The sequence below is a fragment of the Martes martes genome, assembly GCF_963455335.1.
Source record: "Martes martes genome assembly, chromosome: 12".
Classification (NCBI taxonomy): domain Eukaryota; kingdom Metazoa; phylum Chordata; class Mammalia; order Carnivora; family Mustelidae; genus Martes; species Martes martes.
Genome location: NC_137900.1, coordinates 74,164,624 through 74,184,333, shown reverse-complemented (window position 1 = coordinate 74,184,333; position 19,710 = coordinate 74,164,624). Strand labels below are relative to the sequence as shown.

General features: G+C 39.6%; 1 protein-coding gene across 1 annotated transcript in view; it reads left to right on the top strand.

Annotated features, from left to right (window-relative positions):
- Nucleotides 1–18,597, top strand: part of LPAR1 (lysophosphatidic acid receptor 1) — a 135,824-nt gene extending 117,227 nt beyond the window's left edge. The window contains exon 4 of the mRNA XM_080820501.1: nt 16,149–18,597. Coding sequence (XP_080676627.1) covers nt 16,149–16,450 — 302 coding nt within the window. The 3' untranslated portion in view covers nt 16,451–18,597. The remainder of the gene's footprint in view (nt 1–16,148) is intronic.
- The last annotated feature ends 1,113 nt before the right edge of the window (nt 18,598–19,710 follow it).

The following is a 19,710-nucleotide window of genomic DNA, read 5'->3' as shown; positions in this document are numbered from 1 at the left end:
TTCACATCCTGAGATGCCTTTCTAATGTTGCATGAATGGGTTGTTCCTGGTGAGTTCAATCAGGCATCACCAAAGATACTGCGTAAGAATGCCTTTAAAAGATATCACTGCCCCTCAGCAGTTTAGGTAGTTAAGCTCAACAGACCACCAAAGACTGGATGATACAGCAGGTGTCTGAAAAATAAAGGTTTATTAACAGGAAGCCATCAGTAATATTTATGAAAAATGAGAGGCCTGGAAGGTATCAGCAGAGTTTTAAATCTTAAGTGGTAACAAGCCTAATCACAAATGAGATAGGAGGGTCTTCATTAGCATCGTATCCCTGGATTAACTTGGGAAAGCCCAAACTGGAAGCAGACATTTGACTAACCCTTGGGAGCTACAGGTAGGCAAATGAATCGTGTATTTCCTGACGACATTATTCTCTCTGTGAGAAAGAAGAACAAGAAAAACGTCCTTCCCCTCCCGGCTTCATTTGGTTCAGTACCGTTGCTCCTCTTTCTCTTAGGAAAATTATTTTTTTTCTGTCCCCCCCTCCCCCCCCCCCGCCCCCGTTAGTCAAAACTAACCTGTGCTGGAATTCCCTCAGCACACACCCTCTGCCTGCGGCCAGGCTGTTTCAGGAGGGCAGCTTCCAAGCCCACAGGAGAGGCTGGAGGACGTCCAAGGCCAAGCATCCCACTCACGGCTTGTACTGCCCAAGAAGTACCCTCCACCCCTTCCTAAACTGTAACCTGGGAGAAAATAGAAATGGGAGGCCGGCGTCCACCCCCTGAAGAAGTTCCCTCCCTGCCTTATCTGTTTTTCTCAGACAGCTCGGCTGGGTCAGACCCTGTCATTAAAAAAAACAAGTCCCTCTCATCCAGAGGAATCTGGCCTCTGCCTTGGGCCTGGACTGGGGAAGGGGGCGTGGCTCAGTCCTGCCCTTCTTGGCCGTGGGCCCACGCTGCCAGGTAGCCAGGCCCCAGCGTCTGCTCCACAGAAACCTGGAGCCAGCTCCCCGGGAACTGCACTGGCCAGGCTGTGGGCAGCTGTGTCCCTGCACCTGAGCGCCCCCAAGCCAGGAGTTCATCCTTTTTTAGAACTCTATTACAGCATAGCCAGGCTGAGGTAGCCCATTAGTGTTTAGCAATTGTTCTCCTCTATCTGAAGCACAATAAAATCAGGGTCCTTTCAACTTTTTACTAATTTGTCTCTTAGCTCCAATCCGTGTTCAAAGGAGATAGAGTCTAAAAGTAAGAAAGTAAAAGAAAATACTTGATTGACTTTCCACCTAAAGTAGGAAGAGGACTGGCCCTAAAATTTGAGAGCCCATCAAGAAACGCTGGTGGGTGCCTCCAGAACATTCTCAAACCAAGAGGAGGAAGGCGGTCTTGTGCTCACTCTGTGGCTCGGGTGAAGTTAGTGCCGCTCCCCACTTTGCTACTTCTAGGCCTGGAGAACCAATAATAGTTCACTCCAAAGACCTGTATTTCTTGTAGATTTATTCCTTGGGGTTTTCCTGAAGGAGGAGGAAAGAGGAAAAAAAATGAAGGGTGTCTATCAGGTGGCCTGTTAATCTAGAGGTGGTCTCCCTCCTTCTGTCCTCGTGCTAGTGCTGAAAGTACTTGCCCCATTTGACACAGAAGGAAATGAAGGCTCCACAGAATTGAAGAAGCTGTCCAATGTCCCACCCCTAGTAAAGGGAAAAAACTGTGTGTGACCTCAGGCCTATCTCTTTTGTCCACGCAAATATGAATATATACCCTTCAAGTCTTCCAAATCACACAGTCTGGGAGACTGAACAAAATGTTGTCCTTAAGAAACCTCAATCTGTCTTTCTCCCCACAACTAGCTTCTTGAGTGCCATGGGAATAATGCCTGAATATTGTCACCCATTCCCTTAATGATTGAATATGCTCCTAGTTAAAAAAAAAATAAAACTGAAAATTACAAAAATATTGACATTAAAATTTAAAATCTACAGTTCACCACCCTGAGCCTTCGAGGTAGCTGCTGGTAACAATTTGGTGTGTGTCTTTCTAGACTTCCTGTAATGTGTGTAGTGTATGTATGCATGTAAGTACCTATTGCGATTTTATAATGAATGGTGTGTAGTATAACTTTACAGATGTGTAGTTTGCAAATCTTCCTATGTGGATAAAGACCTGCGTGGAGAAGTGTCTGTCTGTTTGCCTGCTGTTGACTACCCCGCTGATTTATAATATTGGTGGATGTTTAAATTTATGATTTTCTACCATCACAAGTATTGCTTCATTGAACATTCCGTATTCACAAATTTTATGTGCTGCTTCAAGTATTTCTGGATGATGCACATTGGACTTGGTAGCTAGAAGAGGACATTTTAAATTTAGACATTGCCAAATGGCTCTTCAAAAAGATGGTGCAGTGACTTTTCTGTCAGCAGTATTTGGGCGTGCCCGTTTATTGATGACTCATACCATCATTAATAGGGTTTTAAATCTTCCCCAGTCTGCTAGCTGTTCTTCTTAAGATAAGAACATCCTATGTGACACTGAGGAGTTTTAGTTGTGAAGTCAGAAGTGCTGGCTCACATTTCATTCCTGGATCAGAAGACTCAACCACCGAGCCACAGGCCGTGCTGGACAGCCGGGGGCCTCTTAGCTCGAAGCTGGCGCACTAAGGTGACTGTGTGGTTCTGAGCAGCCGGACATGGGCTTCCTGCCAGTGGATGGGAAAGAGACTAAAGGTAGTCAGTGCTCATCTTGGTCAATTTGCTTCTTCATCTCAATCACTTTTCCTCCTTCCTCCCTCCCATCTTCCTCCCCTTTCCCCTTTATTGAAGGATAATTGGCATATAATCATATTTTTAAAGCATACCATTTACATGTACTTGACAATAATCAATGTTTGATGTAGCATTCTAAAAACACTCTGTATATATATGAGCTTATATATACATATATATATACACTCTGTATATATATGTGGGGGGTGGGTAAGTACATATGTATACACACACACACACACACACACAGAGTAGACCTATTAACGTTATCTTAACCAACATGGTTGTTAACAAAAACTTCCTAAAACAGAACAATTAATGCCAACAGTCCTTTTTCTCTTAGCCACAGCAAAACTGCGTCAAAGCATCATCTGTTCTTGCAGTATCCAATTTCTCCGTTCACTCTTGAATCCACTCCAGTCAGGCTTTCGTTCTCAAGACACATTGAACTCTTATCAGAACTCCTTGGCGCTAAATCCTTTATTTTGGTTGCTTGTAGGCTTTCTGACTCCTCTCTCTGTCTCTATTTCTCTCTCAAACATCCATTCTGTTCTCAAATTAGATAAGCTTGACCATCAGCTTACATCTGTGATCACCTTCCCAAGTTCAAAGCCATCATTGTCTCTTGTCTGGATTTCTACAAGAGCCTTCAACTGGTCTCCTTGCTTCCACACCTGCTCTCCCAGTCTCCAAATGCTATCCCCCTCTAAGAGAGATTTTATTTATTTTGTGGTCTTTTACATCCCTTCTAGAACCTAAACTCAGTGAGAGGAGAGATTTCTTTTGTTTTGATTCACTGTGGTATCCCCAGTACCTAGGAGAGTACCTGACATATAATATTTTTTTAAAGCCAAGTAATTCAGCTCCTGACTATTACCAAGAATCAGTTGGTTTTTGCTCCTAAAGCTCTTTATGCCAGTTTATTATAAAATAGCATAACTAATTAAATATTACAGTATCGAATGAAAATGAGTACAACAAGATGATTCTGGGAAAATGAAGGTGGATATTTTATTAATATTTAATGAAAGCAAGTTGCAAAAAGAAATTGTTTTAGATTTGCTGATGAGAACAACTCTAAGTTTGGAGGGAAAAAAATTTGCAAGATTTTTGTACTCAAACTGCTTTATAAGAATTTTAAAGTTCTGACTCCACTTTGAAGGAGCCAACTTGGAAGTAATATGTGATGCTTTATTGGTGTGGCTTTGCATGAAAGATGATGCAGAACTCCAATTAGCAGACCCATATTCACGTAGAGGGCCTTGGCTCGATACGAAAGGATTGGCAAATGAGAAAACAAATTGGCATTTTAAGTTCAAAAAGAACGTTGAAGTATCATTTTTATAATTTCATGTTCTAAACATTTTTAAAATTTATTGATAGCTTCAGTTGGGGCTAGTGATAGGACATCTGCTTTGTGTTTGTATTCGCACATGCTTTTTTGTTGCTGTTAAAGCATAACTGACAGCATATTGTACATATTTTTCTTTATCTTTTTTTTTTCACTGAACAGTGTATCTTGGAGATCATTTGGTATCAGGATGGAGTATCTTAATAACCAGTCAACTAGGATTCTGCTTTATGAATACAGTGTAATTTGTTTCTCTTCTCTAGTTGTGATTACCCAGACTATTTCCTATTTTTAAAAATAAATGATGCTGAGAAACAAGAGTTGGTGAGGTTGTGGAGAAAAAGAAACCCCTGTGTACCATTTGTGGGAATGCAAACTGGTGCAGCCACTGCAGTAAACAGTATGGAGGTTCCTCAAAAAATTAAAAATACAATCACCATATAATCCAGTAGTTTCACTACTGGGTATTTACCCAAAGAATTTGAAAAGATATATGCACCTTATGTTTATTGCAATAACATTTACAATAGCCAAATTTTGGAAGCAGCCCAAATGCCATCGGTTGATGAATGGGTGAGGAAGATGTGGTGTGTATACATACAGTGGAATATTACTCAGCCATGAAAGAGAATGAAATCTTGCCATTTGTAACAACCATGGATGGAACTAGAGGGTGTAATGCCAAGTGAAATAAGTCAGTCAGGGAAAGACAAATACAGTATGATTTCTCCCACAGGTGGAATTAAGAGACAAATGAACAAAGGAAAAAACCAAAAAAACAAAAACAAAGACAAACCAAGAAATAGTCTTAACTATAGAGAACAAACTGATGGTTACCAGAGGGGAAGTAGGTGGGAGGTTGGGTGAAATAGGTGATGGAGATTAAGAAGACACTTACCATGATGAGCACTGAGTAATATATAGAATTGTTGAATTGCTATATTGTACACCTGAAACTAATATAACACTGTATGTTAACCATACTGGAATTTAATAATGCTGCAAAGAATTCCTTGCACAAGCGCAATTGTATCGTGTGTAAGTATATCTGTATGACAGATTCCCAGAAGTGATACTGTTGCAGTTTATTTTGAAGGCTTTAGAACTGATAGGCTTTTGTTCAGGATTTATGTCTTAGAATTTGCCTTGTGATATTTAATCTTGTTTTGTTAGTTTTGAGCAATCAATATTTTGCTCGGAACGTGTAGTTAAATAATTGAAGTTCATGTAGAAAAATATGTTTATGATTTTAAATCTGGAACTCTTTAGCCTAAATCCCCACCTCCCAATTGAATGGTTGCTTTTGTAACTTTCTTTTTAAACTTCAAAATTTTTGATAATGAGAGATCTCTTGGGCATACAACTATCATATCCTAGTAGAACAGACTGTATCTTTTTCCTATTCTGCCAAGAATCAGTGCTTTGTAAATATCAATCCAGAACATTTAGCAACTATAGGAGGGATAGCCAGTATTGAAAAGAATAATTAGATTTACCATTTCTGTTGTTCTTCTTTTCATTATCTTTTAGCTATTAAAATGTATGTATATACATATATATTTATACACATATAATTTTATATAAACATTTTGCAATAATAACAGATTGCAATAATATTTCACAAAATTTGCTAAATTTGCTTTTGGGTTAAATTTTCCCCCTGTTTTGTTAGTAAGGAAATGAATAATAAACGGAATTTTCATTACATTTCTTTGTCCTTCGAGTTTGTCTCTTGAGTAATACATATCTTGCTGACCCATGCCAGTAGTTCATGAACTGTAAAGAATAAGATCCATAGGATGCTGTCATCAGCTACATTCTGTGAATATTTTTCAACCAGATTTTAATACTCGTTTTTCAGACTCACGTCATTTTGGGAGAATCTTAATTCATAGTGGAAAAATTAAATATATTGCAAAGCCTATTACAAATTCCTTATTTATGTTGCAAAACTGATTATAAATTCCATGTTTATGTTGAACTTTTGCTAGGGAAAGATTCTGGGGGGTAGATTTTATTTATCTTTGTAAAGGAATAAATATTATTCAAATTACCTTGGTAACAGCTGGACCGCAGTCATGCAATATGTTTAGTATCACTTTCTGAGTTAGTTGATGTTGGTCTGGAGTCGACAACATTGTCAGTGAGATTTAAGATTTATCATTTTTAAAATAAGGGGTGAAGTTTGCTTTTTAAAAAAAATTTGCAATCACAGGGCTTGGAAGGCAAAAGAGATTTCACTATTCTGAAAATGGTGAATTATTTTCTATGTGAAGAATATGTTAAGTGGCATCCTTTTTGTTTGGGTCTCAGAGTTTACTGTGTGCAAAAGAAAATAAATCTCTCTCTCTTTTTTTAAGATTTTATTTATTTATTTGAGAGAGAATGAGTGAGAGAGAGCTTGAGAGAGGAGAAGGTCAGAGGGAGAAGCGGACTCCCCAAGGAGCTGGGAGCCCGATGCGGGACTCGATCCTGGAAGTCCGGGATCATGACCTGAGTCGAAGGCAGCCGCTCAACCAACTGAGCCACCCAGGCGCCCAAATCTCATTTTTTTTTTAAAGACCCTAAAATGCAGTGATAGATGTGGGTATGAATATATGACTCTGTGTGTGTGTGTGTTTATTTATGCATATATATGTATATATATGTGTGTATATATATATATGCACACATGTAAATATATATCCATGCACATACATACACGTGTGTATTATATATACATTCATATCATGTGTGTGTGCATATATATAAATTGTATATATTTTTATAATTTTACAGTCTGTCATTTGAGAATAGTAAGCACTTGTAAGAAAATGCTTTGGTGTAGGCATTTGGAGGAGCACTGTTTTTTGGTTACTAGTGGGTGGTGACGTTCTGGTGAGCCAGTCTTGTCCTCAGCTAGTTCACCCCAAGACACTGGGTAGAAATCAGAAAACATGTTTAGGGAGGAAGGGGAGAGATGGTTATCCATTTTAACATAGTTTCATATGCATTGGTTTTGTTAAAATTAAATTCAAGCATTTCCTGTTTTGTATGCTTATAGAGACCTCAGGGGTCATATACTACTCTGGGAGATTATTAGCTACAGCTGGAAGTGGGGCATGGCTGTGGCTATGTAAGGACATATAACTCATTGTGTCTTTCATTTACCAGCTGTCTCTTGAGTCCTTAGAATTTGGAGCTAACGAGTTGGCCATGCTATTTCTGTATTATTTGAACATTATTACAATCTCGTATTTACTGCTCATAGATAAGAACTTTCCGAGGAGTGCACTTCTCTCTGTGTGATTGTCTAATACAGCATTTTGCTTACCCGTTAGATGGGATCACTGTGTATTTTAGGGATAGGACAAAGCTGGCTCTAATGGCAGTTGACTTCCCAGGGGATCTCCTGTTCGGGAAAGTCTCCTGCATCATGAATATACACATTCCCTGAAGTGTGATGTCCCTGTGTGGATTTGTGTGTACTGCAGTATCTTATATTGAACCTGAAGTCCTCCAGGAAACACGAATCAGCTTCAAATAAATTATAGTTAATGTCCTCACCAATTCCAGAGGATGTTGTATTGACCAAATTAGGGTACATCCACTACATGAAAACACCAATCAGATAACAAAATAATGGTCCTCAAGATAAAAGATCTACTTCCCTTCCCCATCACTAATAAACAGTCATTCCATGTTAATTTCATATGCAATCAGAAAAAAGGCACACATTTAAAAAAAGCAACATTTTGAAAGTGCAAGATCATATACTGAAGTATCTCTAGACTGCAGGGCTCTAAGTGATTTTTAAAATTTCCTATTTGTATTTTCCTGCATTTTCCAAACTTTCTATAGGGGAAAAAAGGTGTAATAATTCAAGGAATTAGCTTCATACCACTGTTTAGACATCACTCACTGAAAGGAAAGCAGCTGATACAATATGCTGGGAAGAAAAAGGTAATTGATGAGAATTATCCTTATCCTCTCATAAATAATGAGTTTTCCTTGAGGTAAGCAAACTATTATAAATTATCAAGACATAAGTATATGAAAACAATACACCAATACAGGCATGACACTTGGAAAAGTGTTGCAAATATTCACATTTAATATTATGCATGGATACTGGTTATGATGATAAGTGATTAGAAGTATACTTTATATCCTATCTCTTAAATGATTTTTTAAAATATTTTATTTATTTATTTATTTGAGAGAGAGCGAGATCACAAGTAGGCAGAGGGCAGGCAGAGAGAGAGGGAGAAGCAGGCTCTCTGTGGAGCAGAGAGCCAGATGTGGGACTAGAACCCAGGACCCTGGGATCATGACCTGAGCCGAAGGCAACCACTTAACCAACTGAGCCATCCAGACATCCCTTGAAGTGTACTTCATATTCTAAAAAAAAGAAAAAAAGGTAAGACACTGTATGCCAAGGCACAGAATATATTCTCTCTCCGTACTCGCTAGGACATGGGTATGAGACCTAATCACCACCTGTCAGAGCCCCGACATGGAACTTTGAATTCTGAGGGATTAGCACAAAGGTGTGTCTGGTGCATTAGTGACACTGCAGAATCCAGGATCTGATGGGGCAGCATGCTCCTACTGAACCATTCCTATAGCAGCGACATGGGTAATGCCATGTCTCCCTTCATCACTGAACCCAACATGTTTCTTCAGAACTCAGGAGAGAATCTGATGTCCAGTAGGATTGTTAGCAATAGATTTGCTTATGTTACAGTAACGAAGGCATATATGGTGAGACTTTTGCCTCTAGGGTCCACCTCATGCCCTTTGGAATGTGTTGTAGCACCTAATTAAAGACCTTGCGTCCTGTTGGCGTTAATGTTTCTTTCTTTTTTTTTTTTCTAAGATTTTATTTATTTATTTATTTGACAGACAGAGATCACAGGCAGGCAGAGAGAGGGAGGGGGAAGCAGGCTCCCCACTGAGCAGAGAGCCCGATACGGGGCTCGATCCGAGGACCCTGAGATCATGACCTGAGCGGAAGGCAGAGGCTTAACCCACTGAGCCACCCAGGCGCCCCTAATGTTTATTTTCTAAACCTTATGTGGCTACTTTATTGCTCATTAATTTTCCTTGTTTTTGATGTGTCTGTTGGGCGGTTACATGTGACTGATGTGTGACAGATATATTGAATGTCCACCATATGCCCGCTACTGTTCTAGACGCTGGAGATCCAGACACGACAGAAACCGCAGTTACTCCCTTTACAGAGCTGACATTCTCACTGAAGTAAGATAGAAAATAAACATGTCAAATCAATAAGAGAATTTAGGGTAAAGATAAGCGATAGGAAGATGACAAAATATGGGAGTGTGTAGTGGGGAGGGTGTGCAGCTTTAGTTAGGATAACAGGGATTGCTTTTGAGGAAGTGATGCTTAATAGTAAGTAAGTAGTTGTGAAGATCTCCAGAAGGAGTGTTCCTCGGTGAAGGAACCACAAATGCAAAGGTCCTGAGACAGAAATGAGCTTGGTGCATGTGATTAGAATCTAGTGAATGGGGGATGAGTGGAAAGAGATGATGTTGGAGAGACTGGCAGGGGCCAGTCCTATGGGGCATTACGGATCACAGTAAGGATTTCAAGAAGAAAACCTTTGTAGGATTTTAAGCAGGCAAGTGATGTAATACGAATTGATTTATGCTTATGAAAGATCGCTCTGGCCATTCTGTGCAAGCTTTGGGGAAGAAGCATGGAGGAAGAGGAATTGGTCAGGAGCCTGTCGCAACAGGCAGATAAAAGTATTGCTTACTTGGCTGGGGTTGTAGCCATGGAGAAGTGGTTTCTTCAGGCTGTCGTCGAGCACAGATGTGTTCTATAAGAGGGAATGCTGGCCTGCAAACCACTTCAGCATGTGCTTTCCAATGTCCAGTTGCAGGATGAGATTTACTGTCTCTTGTAGGATACGGAGCAGGTATGTGTATGATACTCAGTGTTCAATGTGAAAGAGAGCGTCAAATGCGAAGCGGGGATGGCATTCTCCTGTGCATCCGAAAGCCAGCATTGTGTTGCTAAAGACAGTACTAGCTGAAGCTTTTATCCAGGAATATTCAAAAGAAAACATAATGAGTATTCTGTTCTGCTTTGAAATCTCTATGTTGTTGTTTTTAAGGTTTTATTGTTGTTTTGTTTTGTTTTTTTCAATGTAATGTAATCTCTATACCTGGTGGGGCTCAAACTCACAACCCAGAGATCGAGTTGCATGGTCCACCGACTGAGCCAACCAGGCACCCCGAGGATCTGCATGTAGCTAATGTTCTTCCTTAAAGGATAAACGTTGCACTCAGGGGTGAAGGAAACGATAAGAGTACATCACACGATGAATGAAATCATGCAACTTTAAACGTATGAAGCATTTACTATGACCATGAAGAAGTACAAATGCATTACTCTTATCTTCTCCGTGTTTCCAGAAAAGGATCTTATAAATAATCTAGGTTACTCTTATAGAAAAAAATTTTAATTTCAGAAAGTCATTTACATCTCCACTGCAATGATCCCTTGACTGCTAGACCTAGGAATAAACTTTTTAACCCGTGGTCTATTATCTAATGTAGCCTCTTTTAAGATACATAGTTTAGATGATTTCTTAGCTAGCCAAATTGTTTATGTGTACCTCAGTAGCAGAAATCATAACAACTACAGAAATTGGACTGAATTCTGGGATACACAATTGAGTGGCAATGGAAGGAGTGTATGTATTTGAACACCTAAATTCCCCTTCAGCCTCTGACACCACCTGCCTCTGAGATTAGACTTGTTTCTGGATCTTTTGAGAAACAAGGAAAGCGAGGCCAAAGAAGAGGTTGACTTGAACACACCACTGGTGTGGAATTGAGTTAACCTTGAGTCGTTTTAGATCTGTGGGATGTCTGTTTTGTTGTTGTTGTTGTTTTTGTAAAAACACAAATTTGCCAGCCAGACTGGAAATGTCTTCTGGTTTTTCTTCATCAGAAATCTTGGGCTCCATCCCTAGCAGTCTTCTCTGTCAAATACTTTCTGTCTTTCATTTCGGTTCTGATGTTCCATATGTAAGCAGAATTTAACTCTTTAGGGAAAAGCCACTCTAGAAAAAAAGACTTTAATTGTGAGACCAGATGGTAAGCATTACTGAGCTGATGAGGTTGTGCAGATTTGAAGGAAGGTGTGGTAATACGATCTTGATCTGCAGCTGTGACCCGTTGTTCCAAAACAGCCTCCTTCCTCCCTGCTTTTCACGTCTGCATTCCAGCACCTCTCCTTCCGTCTTCGTGGGCACAGGGGCCCTCACGGATTGATTTGACAGATGCGGAAGGAAGGAATGAAGCTTGTTCTAAGAAGAGCAACTTTCAGCTATTTTATTCTAACCCACGGATATTTTTTTGAATAGCTCTCTCCCCGTGTTCCTTGTGACATCGGCAAATAGTGCAGAATGTACCCACTCTTGTTCAGCGTGCTAGGAGACGGTTTCCCAGAACTCAAGTTGCCATGAGCATATCATGTCCTTAAAATTCTGCATTTGAAGCCTGGCAGGTGCCTCAGACTATAGATGGGTAAACTCACGGTCATCCTCTCTGTTCTCCTCATCTCCCCTCAGAAAACCCCCATCAACATTTTTTCCTGTGTTTCCCTCCTTCAGTGAAAGGTAGCAATGTTCTTCCTTCACCCTAGTGGAAAATCGAAGCATCGCACCTAAGATTCTTTTTATCATACCATTTCATGCAGTCTGTCTCCTAAATACTTTACTGATCCTTTCATATTCACCCCCAGTGCCACGGCCCTGATTCAGGCTTTCATTATTTTTCCTCTGGAATTTGGAAACATCCAATGTTTTTGTCTTTATTTTTATCCAGATTATTTTCTTCTTCTACTCTATGATAGTGTTCCATATTCAGTGAGACACCAACTAGGAAGGCCAATGACATTAAAATCTCATGGAGGAGTATAGGTGAAGATCCTTCTTTCTTATAAGCTTTATGAGTTATTATAATATGTGACTAGTTCTGAGAACTAGTGTGCCACACTGGAGAAATTTCGGATGTCTCAGCCAGATGCCCAAAGCCTTCATGACCTTGGACATCTTATCTTCTGCCACTTCTGCTTCTGAATTTATAGTAAATAACCATAAAGTATTTATGCTTCCTTTTACTTTCCTACTGTTGCATACGATTCCTTGGTTTATGCCTTGATCTGTGGGAATATGTCCATCGGAAATGTTCTGGAAATGTACAAGCTACATAAAGCAGTGTCCCCACCAAGTACTCCATCATTTTATGTACCATCTTGGTATAGGTATTGAGTTGACCCATGAGACCCTTCAGAATGATTTAGGGTTCCCATGCTTCATTGTGTTCCCTCGCTCTCCCTTCTTACCTCATTCTACTCAACTGCAAGGCCTTGGAATGTCTTACAGTTGAGGTGGTTTCTTCTTGGAGCTGCCAGCTCATCTACAGATCAAAACATGCTTCCACATTCTGCCCTTGGCAGAAATCTGCTCTGGTTCTGCTACACCAGGCTTTGCTCGTGCTGCCCACAGTGTGTGTAGGTAGTATAGTCATGTAGATACACGGTGTCTAGAGAGCTTTCACACTTTGTTTCTTAGTGTGATCCTCACCACACCCTATGGAGTAGGCAGGGAGCTATCACCTTTCCGCTTCACTGATGAGGAAATGGAAGTCCTTTGGACTCTTATTAACCTGCTGTTGGTGTGCCCTTGAGTCTCTACAGATTAGGTGTTGATAGGGTCCATAATGTACTTCTCAAGTCCTATCACCCAATGGAATTATGGTTGGCTGCTTATCACTAAAGGGGCCTGGGTGTAGTTTGTGTTTGTTTTTAGAAGCTTGGGGGTAAATCCTTAATTTAAGCAAACTTGATTTCATAACACTCACTCACTATTTCATTTGTTTCAAGATTTTATTTTTCAGTAATCTCTACACCCAATGTGGGGCTTGAACTCACCACCCCAAGATCGAGAGTCACACAGTCTACTGACTGAGTGAACCAGGAGCCCCACTCACTATTGTTTAGAAGCCTCAGCACCTTGAGATTTTCTGCTTCAGTAGTCCATCTTCACTTTTGGTCAGTTTGGTCCATGGCACCTCAGTGAAAGAGGAGAGAAGGGACAAGAAGGGAAAACTATATGATTGGTTTCAGGTGTTGATTTCTGAGGCCTCTGCTGTGAGTCCCCCGAATTACTCTTTGAGTCTTGAAGAACCAGACAGAGTCTTGGGACTGTGTAGTTGGGCCTGATCACAGCACTAAAAACAGTTCCTTTTGGTGAAGAAGGGACACGAGTCTGAGTTCCTCAGTGAAGCGTTCACATGTATTAGCTCCTGGGTCAGACTGGTGTTTCCCACTTCCTGTCTCTGATCTAACAAGTCTCCTTGCCTTTTTTTTTTTTTTTTTTTTCCCCCTCTGGTCTGAAAGTAAGACCCATGGGTTAGTTTCTGAGACTCTGGCTTTTATTGAAAAGATCTTGCTCCTTTTGAATTTAAAAATTGGAAGAAGTTACAAGCAACAAATGACCATATCTGAATTCTGTCACTTGAAGTCTGTGAGAATAAGGATGTTCCCTTCTGCTGCTCCGGAGGAGAAAAAGATCATTTTATTTCAAATAAATCTGTTGAGATGCATGTTGCTGGTATCTAATCAAGTTCTGAATTTGAGCTCAATTCGAGCTTTGATAAAAGAAAGGGAAAGGAAACTTACAAGAATGCTCTCCCATTCATGAAGGGCCTGCATGTTTTTAGTTTCCAAGTAAATGGAATAATGGGACCATGCATTTTCCATCCAAGCATTTTCCACCCTGAGAATAATTCCCTTCCTGGCTTCTCAATGAATAATGCATTATTTCTGAAACCCAAGAGGCATTCCTTTGATTTCCCTTTATGTTTAGCTTTCTGAGTGATTTTCAAGCAAGGAAATTCAAGGACTTGGAATGTAGGCTTTTTTAACATTTTTACTTGAAGTTCAAATAGCTCCTTGGCTATTATCTCCTGATACTTGAAATATTTTTTTTTCCTCTCTGAGGAAAGTCTAAGGTATTGTATTTATTAGAAAATGAAGCACCTTGGACAGTCTTCAAAGTGAACAGCAGTTTAAAACCAATACACATTTGTGTTTTCGAACAAAGAGCTTTATGGGGGTACTTCTCTCCTTTATTTTCATTTCCCTGCTGAATCAGTTCAAAAAAGAAAGCTTACATTCAAAACTGAGCTGTTTGGAGACGAAATCTCTTGTGTTTACATTTTGCTAAACTCACTCCTTGAGGCTGGTCGGGATCCACGACCCCAGTCCCAGCCTGGATCCACCTAGGCCACTGCTGTTTCCATCTGAAGATTCAGATGCATTTCGGGGGTCCTCCCTGTTCCCTGTCTGCTCGCTGTGGAGCCTGATTACCCGTGCAGGGTGATCTGTAATGGGTTGTAATGGGGCCCACTGGTTCTGTTGACCCGTGTCTTCTTGGCTGAGGAGCCCCAGCAGATCCCAGGGTAACACGGTGGTTGATTTTGGTGCTGTTTCACAACTTCCATTTCCCCTGCGAGCCAGATATTTGAGGAACAAAATCAGCTGAAATTAAGAATATAGTCTATATTTCCATTCTTTCGACGGTTCTCGTAAAATCTTAACAATTCGGAATAGCTGGGAAGAATAGAAAGTGGATCTAAATTAGTAAAACATCTAAAGCATGAAGTTTGGCTTAACCATTTAATTTTACTAAGTTCAGGAAGCAGGAATATCCCCTAGTATTTTCTCAGCTCTGTCATCCATATGATGGAGTAATGGTTTCTCTCTCATACGGTGATGTACAGATTAAATGAATTAGTATTTTTAAAGCATACAGAACAGCACCTTTTAAGTGATTGCTGAATAAAAATAAATATCCATCTTATTGTTGGAAATTTCTGTTTCCGCATAGGCCCATGATACTGAGCGGATAATAACAGTATTATTGTTGTTACTGCTAAAATATATACTTAATGATTATTTTCTTAGCCCTCGTTTATGCCTTACAATAAACCTGATGAGGCAAATATGATCGTTTCTGGTTTCCACATCAGAAAACTGAGGTAAGAAAATTATTGTCCAAATTCACCCAGTTTTTTAAACAGCAAAGCAAGGATTTGAGTCCATTCAACTTGAACTCAGAAATTATGCCTTGAACTAAACATTAAAGGACATTGGTCACAGGCTTACCTTTTGTCCCAAAACAGTGTCATACTGCTCAAAACCCTACCATCATAACTGTTGAGGTATGTATCCCCTATGCAGTCTGTCATGTCTCAATTGCTTAGGGAACTCAGTGTTGTGCTTGAAGTAATCATTATCATCGTCTCATAAATACTCAATTTGAGTATCAGAAATACTCAAAATGATCCAGATCTCATCTGGATCAATGAGATACTATTAAATTATTTTAACATTAAAACTTTCTTCAGTTTTTTTTTTTTCCAGCAAAAGAGCATTTCATTTCAGATGATGGTCTGGCGGCTTTGCACCTCAGTATTTCTTTTAATTTTATTTATTTACCGATTTTATTTATTTATTTGACAGAGAGATGGCAAGAGAGGGAACACAAGTCTGGGAGAGCAGAGGGAGAAGGAGAAAGAGGCTCCCCTTTGAGAAGGGAGCCCCGATGTGGGACTCGATCCCAGGATCCTGGGATCACGACCTGAGCCTAAGATAGATGCCTAATGGCTGAGCCACCTAGGTGCCCCAAATCTCAGTGTTTTTATATTGAACCAAGTTGCTTTGCTTTGTAATTATATATATATATAATTATATTATATATATAATTATATTATATATAATATATATAATATATATTATATTTGTTCTTCCTTTTAAAAATCTTCTCAAGGGGCACTCTCTCTTTCTGTAAAATTAATAAATAAAATCTCTTTAAAATTTTTTTAAATTAGAAAATAAATATATAAATATAAATATATAATTTAATATTATATAATATAATATATATTATATTAAATATAATATAAATATATAAATATAAATAATAAATAAAAGCAATAAAAATCTTCTCGATCCCTGACCTTTTAGGTGCCTTCATCATCTGTTGGACTCCTGGATTGGTCTTGTTACTTCTCGATGTGTGCTGTCCCCAGTGTGACGTCCTGGCCTATGAGAAATTTTTCCTTCTGCTGGCCGAGTTCAACTCCGCCATGAACCCCATCATCTACTCCTACCGCGACAAGGAGATGAGCGCCACCTTCAGACAGATCCTCTGCTGCCAGCGCAGCGACAGCACCAGCGGCCCCACGGAAGGCTCTGACCGCTCGGCTTCCTCCCTCAACCACACCATCTTGGCCGGAGTTCACAGCAATGACCACTCTGTGGTTTAGAAAGGCAACCAAGATGAGGAGCCAGCCGTCACGGATGGAGGGATGAACAGCTCGCCCTCCCCGAGTGCCAGGGCAAGGTGGGGTGTGAGAGAGAGTGAGGGAAAATAAACTCTTGTACTTAAACACTAACCAATGGCAGTATTCGTTCCTAGACCCAGCAAGACTTGAGATATGCGGAAAATTAGCTTACGGGACGACCCTCATCCCGATCCCCGTTCCGTTTGAAAAGTAGAAAGTGGAGATCTTGCAATGGAATTCATAAACAGACTCTGGAGTGCCCGTTTAGACTACACTAACTAGACTTCCGACGATTTGGTGTGGTTTGGTGCAAGTCAGAATAAATTCTGACTAATTGAATCCACAACTTCATCTACATACAGGCTTCCCTTTTTTTATTCCAGAAGGATACATTTCATTTAATAAACGTGTATACTTACCAGCATGCTTGTGATGGATAAGACTATAGGCGGTTTTTGAACTATCATAATTCCATTTTTTTCCTTCTGTAGGGAAACTGTAAATCAGAATGATTTTTTAGAAAGCATGCATGTAATGTATGTATGCAGTATGCCTTACTTAAAAAGATTAAAGAGTATTGATTTTAAATCTTCTAGGACCTAGAAGAACCTAGATGTCAAAGCCAGTATTTGTTTAGGTTATGAAACAATGCTCTAATTCTAATATTACCTTCTTATCAAAGTGTCATAACACATGTAAAACAGGGAATGTAGGTTTATTACCAAAAGAAAATGTACTCTAAAAAAAAGAAGTCCTAGAAGTCAAAGCACAGTAATATTGTTCCCACATATTTATAATATCGAAGTACATTCTAATTATCAGTACATCAGAGGAATGTTTTAATAGCCTGTGTTTTTCTGTATTATAAAATAATACATAGTCATTGTAGAAAACTTGAAAAATACAGAAATGTATAAAACAGAAAAAAATAATTGCTGGTAATATCACAACCCAGAAGTAACCACCATTAACAGCTTTTCCCTTGTGTATGCCTCTATGTATATTATATACCTTTTTATATAATTGGGATCATACATAAACGATTTTATAACCAGTTTTTTTTTTCTTCCACTGCAGAGTTGCCACATTTTCCTACGGCATTAAAAATTTTACAAAAACATAATTTTACTGGCTATATAATATTCCATTTAATGGATGCAACTCCATTTATTTAACCGTTCCCACACTGTTGACTCCTTAGGTCATTTCTAATTTTCACTACTATAAACAATGTTGCAAAAATTTTGTGTACATACAACTTTGTCCGTGTAATTGATTATTTACTTAGGACATATTCCCATGAAGGATTTTTTTTTTAATGTGAAATGTCTTTTTATGCTCTTACCTTTTATAAAAAGGGATTTCCTGCTTTGTGCCACATGGGTGGCAATTGAGAGGAAAGCCAGTTAAATTGCCTTTTTACAAAGGAAATGCAGTGGTCACTTTAGTCGAGAGTGACTTTTTTATATCACAAGATGGACTAGAAACAGTTGTCACAAATAACCATGACACCCTAATGAATATGTCTAGCAATGCCAAATTTCATCTGAGGAGCCAATGTCCAGCTCTTGGTGGCCACACCCATATGTAGAAGTGAAGGTCACAGGAAAACATCAAACATGCCACGTGAATAAAGGATCTTCTTAGTAAATGGCTTAGGACCCTCCTGTAGCAAATGGGTTGAGTGCGTTGGTATGGGACTGGATACTGACTGTTCTTTAGGAATCACCGTGGTAGGTGATACCTGCTCAATGAATGGTCCAGATGAACTAGTAATTGCACCAGTTTGTTCGCAAAAGTAACCGGTAAAAGTCACAGTCATGAAGCAGGTGTGGGAAAGTCGGGAGTACGTTTCAGAGAAAGATGTCCAGAAGAATCACTTTGTCTAGGAGGGAAGAAGTCAGCGCAGTCAGCATTTGAGCAGAGGGCAGACTTGTAAGGCGCCCACCGTGAGAAGAACAGGGGGAACCAGTCGGCAGAAAGGTGTTTGCACATTCTTTATACAAAATACAGAGCATGTTACGTTGGAAGTGATGAAATGAACTTGGACTTTCATGTGCATATATTCGGGACGATTTGAAATTAAAAACATACTAATTGGACCTTAATAAATTCATTTTCAGTCAGTGTTTGGTGGTGTGCGGTTGTACTCCGTGCTGTTTCTTTTACCCCTGATTCTTCCAGCTTGGGTTGGGTGGTGCCTGCCTCCTGTGAACAACGTTATTTCCCTGCCACCAGGGCTTCCGTACTCTTGAGGTGAAGCCACCATATGCTTCCCCAGCTCAGAACGGTGGCTTTTCAACGTCAGGAATAAGTCTTATTCTTAGCGTGACTTTCTTTTGGAAAAAGTGATTTAATGAAAACTTTCTGGTTGACCTGATGAAAAACTCTCACTAGGAGTTTATAAAATAACAGTGATCTTCATGCTTATTGGTTGTTTTTCTTTCTTTAAAGATTTATTTATTTTAGGGAGGAAAGGGGGGAGAGAATCTCAAGCAGTCTCCCTACTGAGTGCGGAGCCCCAGTTGGGGGTCGATCTCATGACCCATGAGATCATGACTTGAGGGGAAACCGAGAGTCAGGCGCTTAATAGCCTGAACCACACAGGTGCCCCTTCATGCTTATTGATTTTAATAACAAAAGTCACAGGTATCTTCCAGTTATATGCCAATCATATTTGTTTGGGTATATTGCTAAGATGTTGGAAAAGGTAACAAAACGTTTATTCAAATGAATGTCTCAATGATTATTTGGAAGAGAATTCTGAACCTTTAAATTTAGGTGGATGTAAGATTGTTAGAAATCAGATATTTTAGAACTCTTCTTCACAAATTAGCCACCTCTTAGATGTTTTCTTTTTCAAATTAGTGAAACCGTAATTTCCTAGACTCAAAACCTCAGCTGATACATTGTTTTCCCATTTTCTTTCCCAATTAACTCTTAGGTTCCACTCTCTGTCTTCCTTCTAATTTACTCTGAGTCCCTCAACTTTAGAAGTGTAATTTTGTGATAATGTTTTTAAGCCTTTTTTCTTTTCTTTTTTTAAGATTTTATTTGAGAGAGAGAGACAGAGCATGAGCCAGGGGGAGAGAGAGAGGGAGAAGCAGACTCCCCACTGAGCAGGACCCCGAGACCATGACCTGAGTCAAAGGCAGATGCTTAACTGAATGAGCCATCCAGGTGCCTCTCTAGTCCTTTTTCTTAAACCTGGCTTGTGACTCTTGCTAGATTAAACTGTAGAA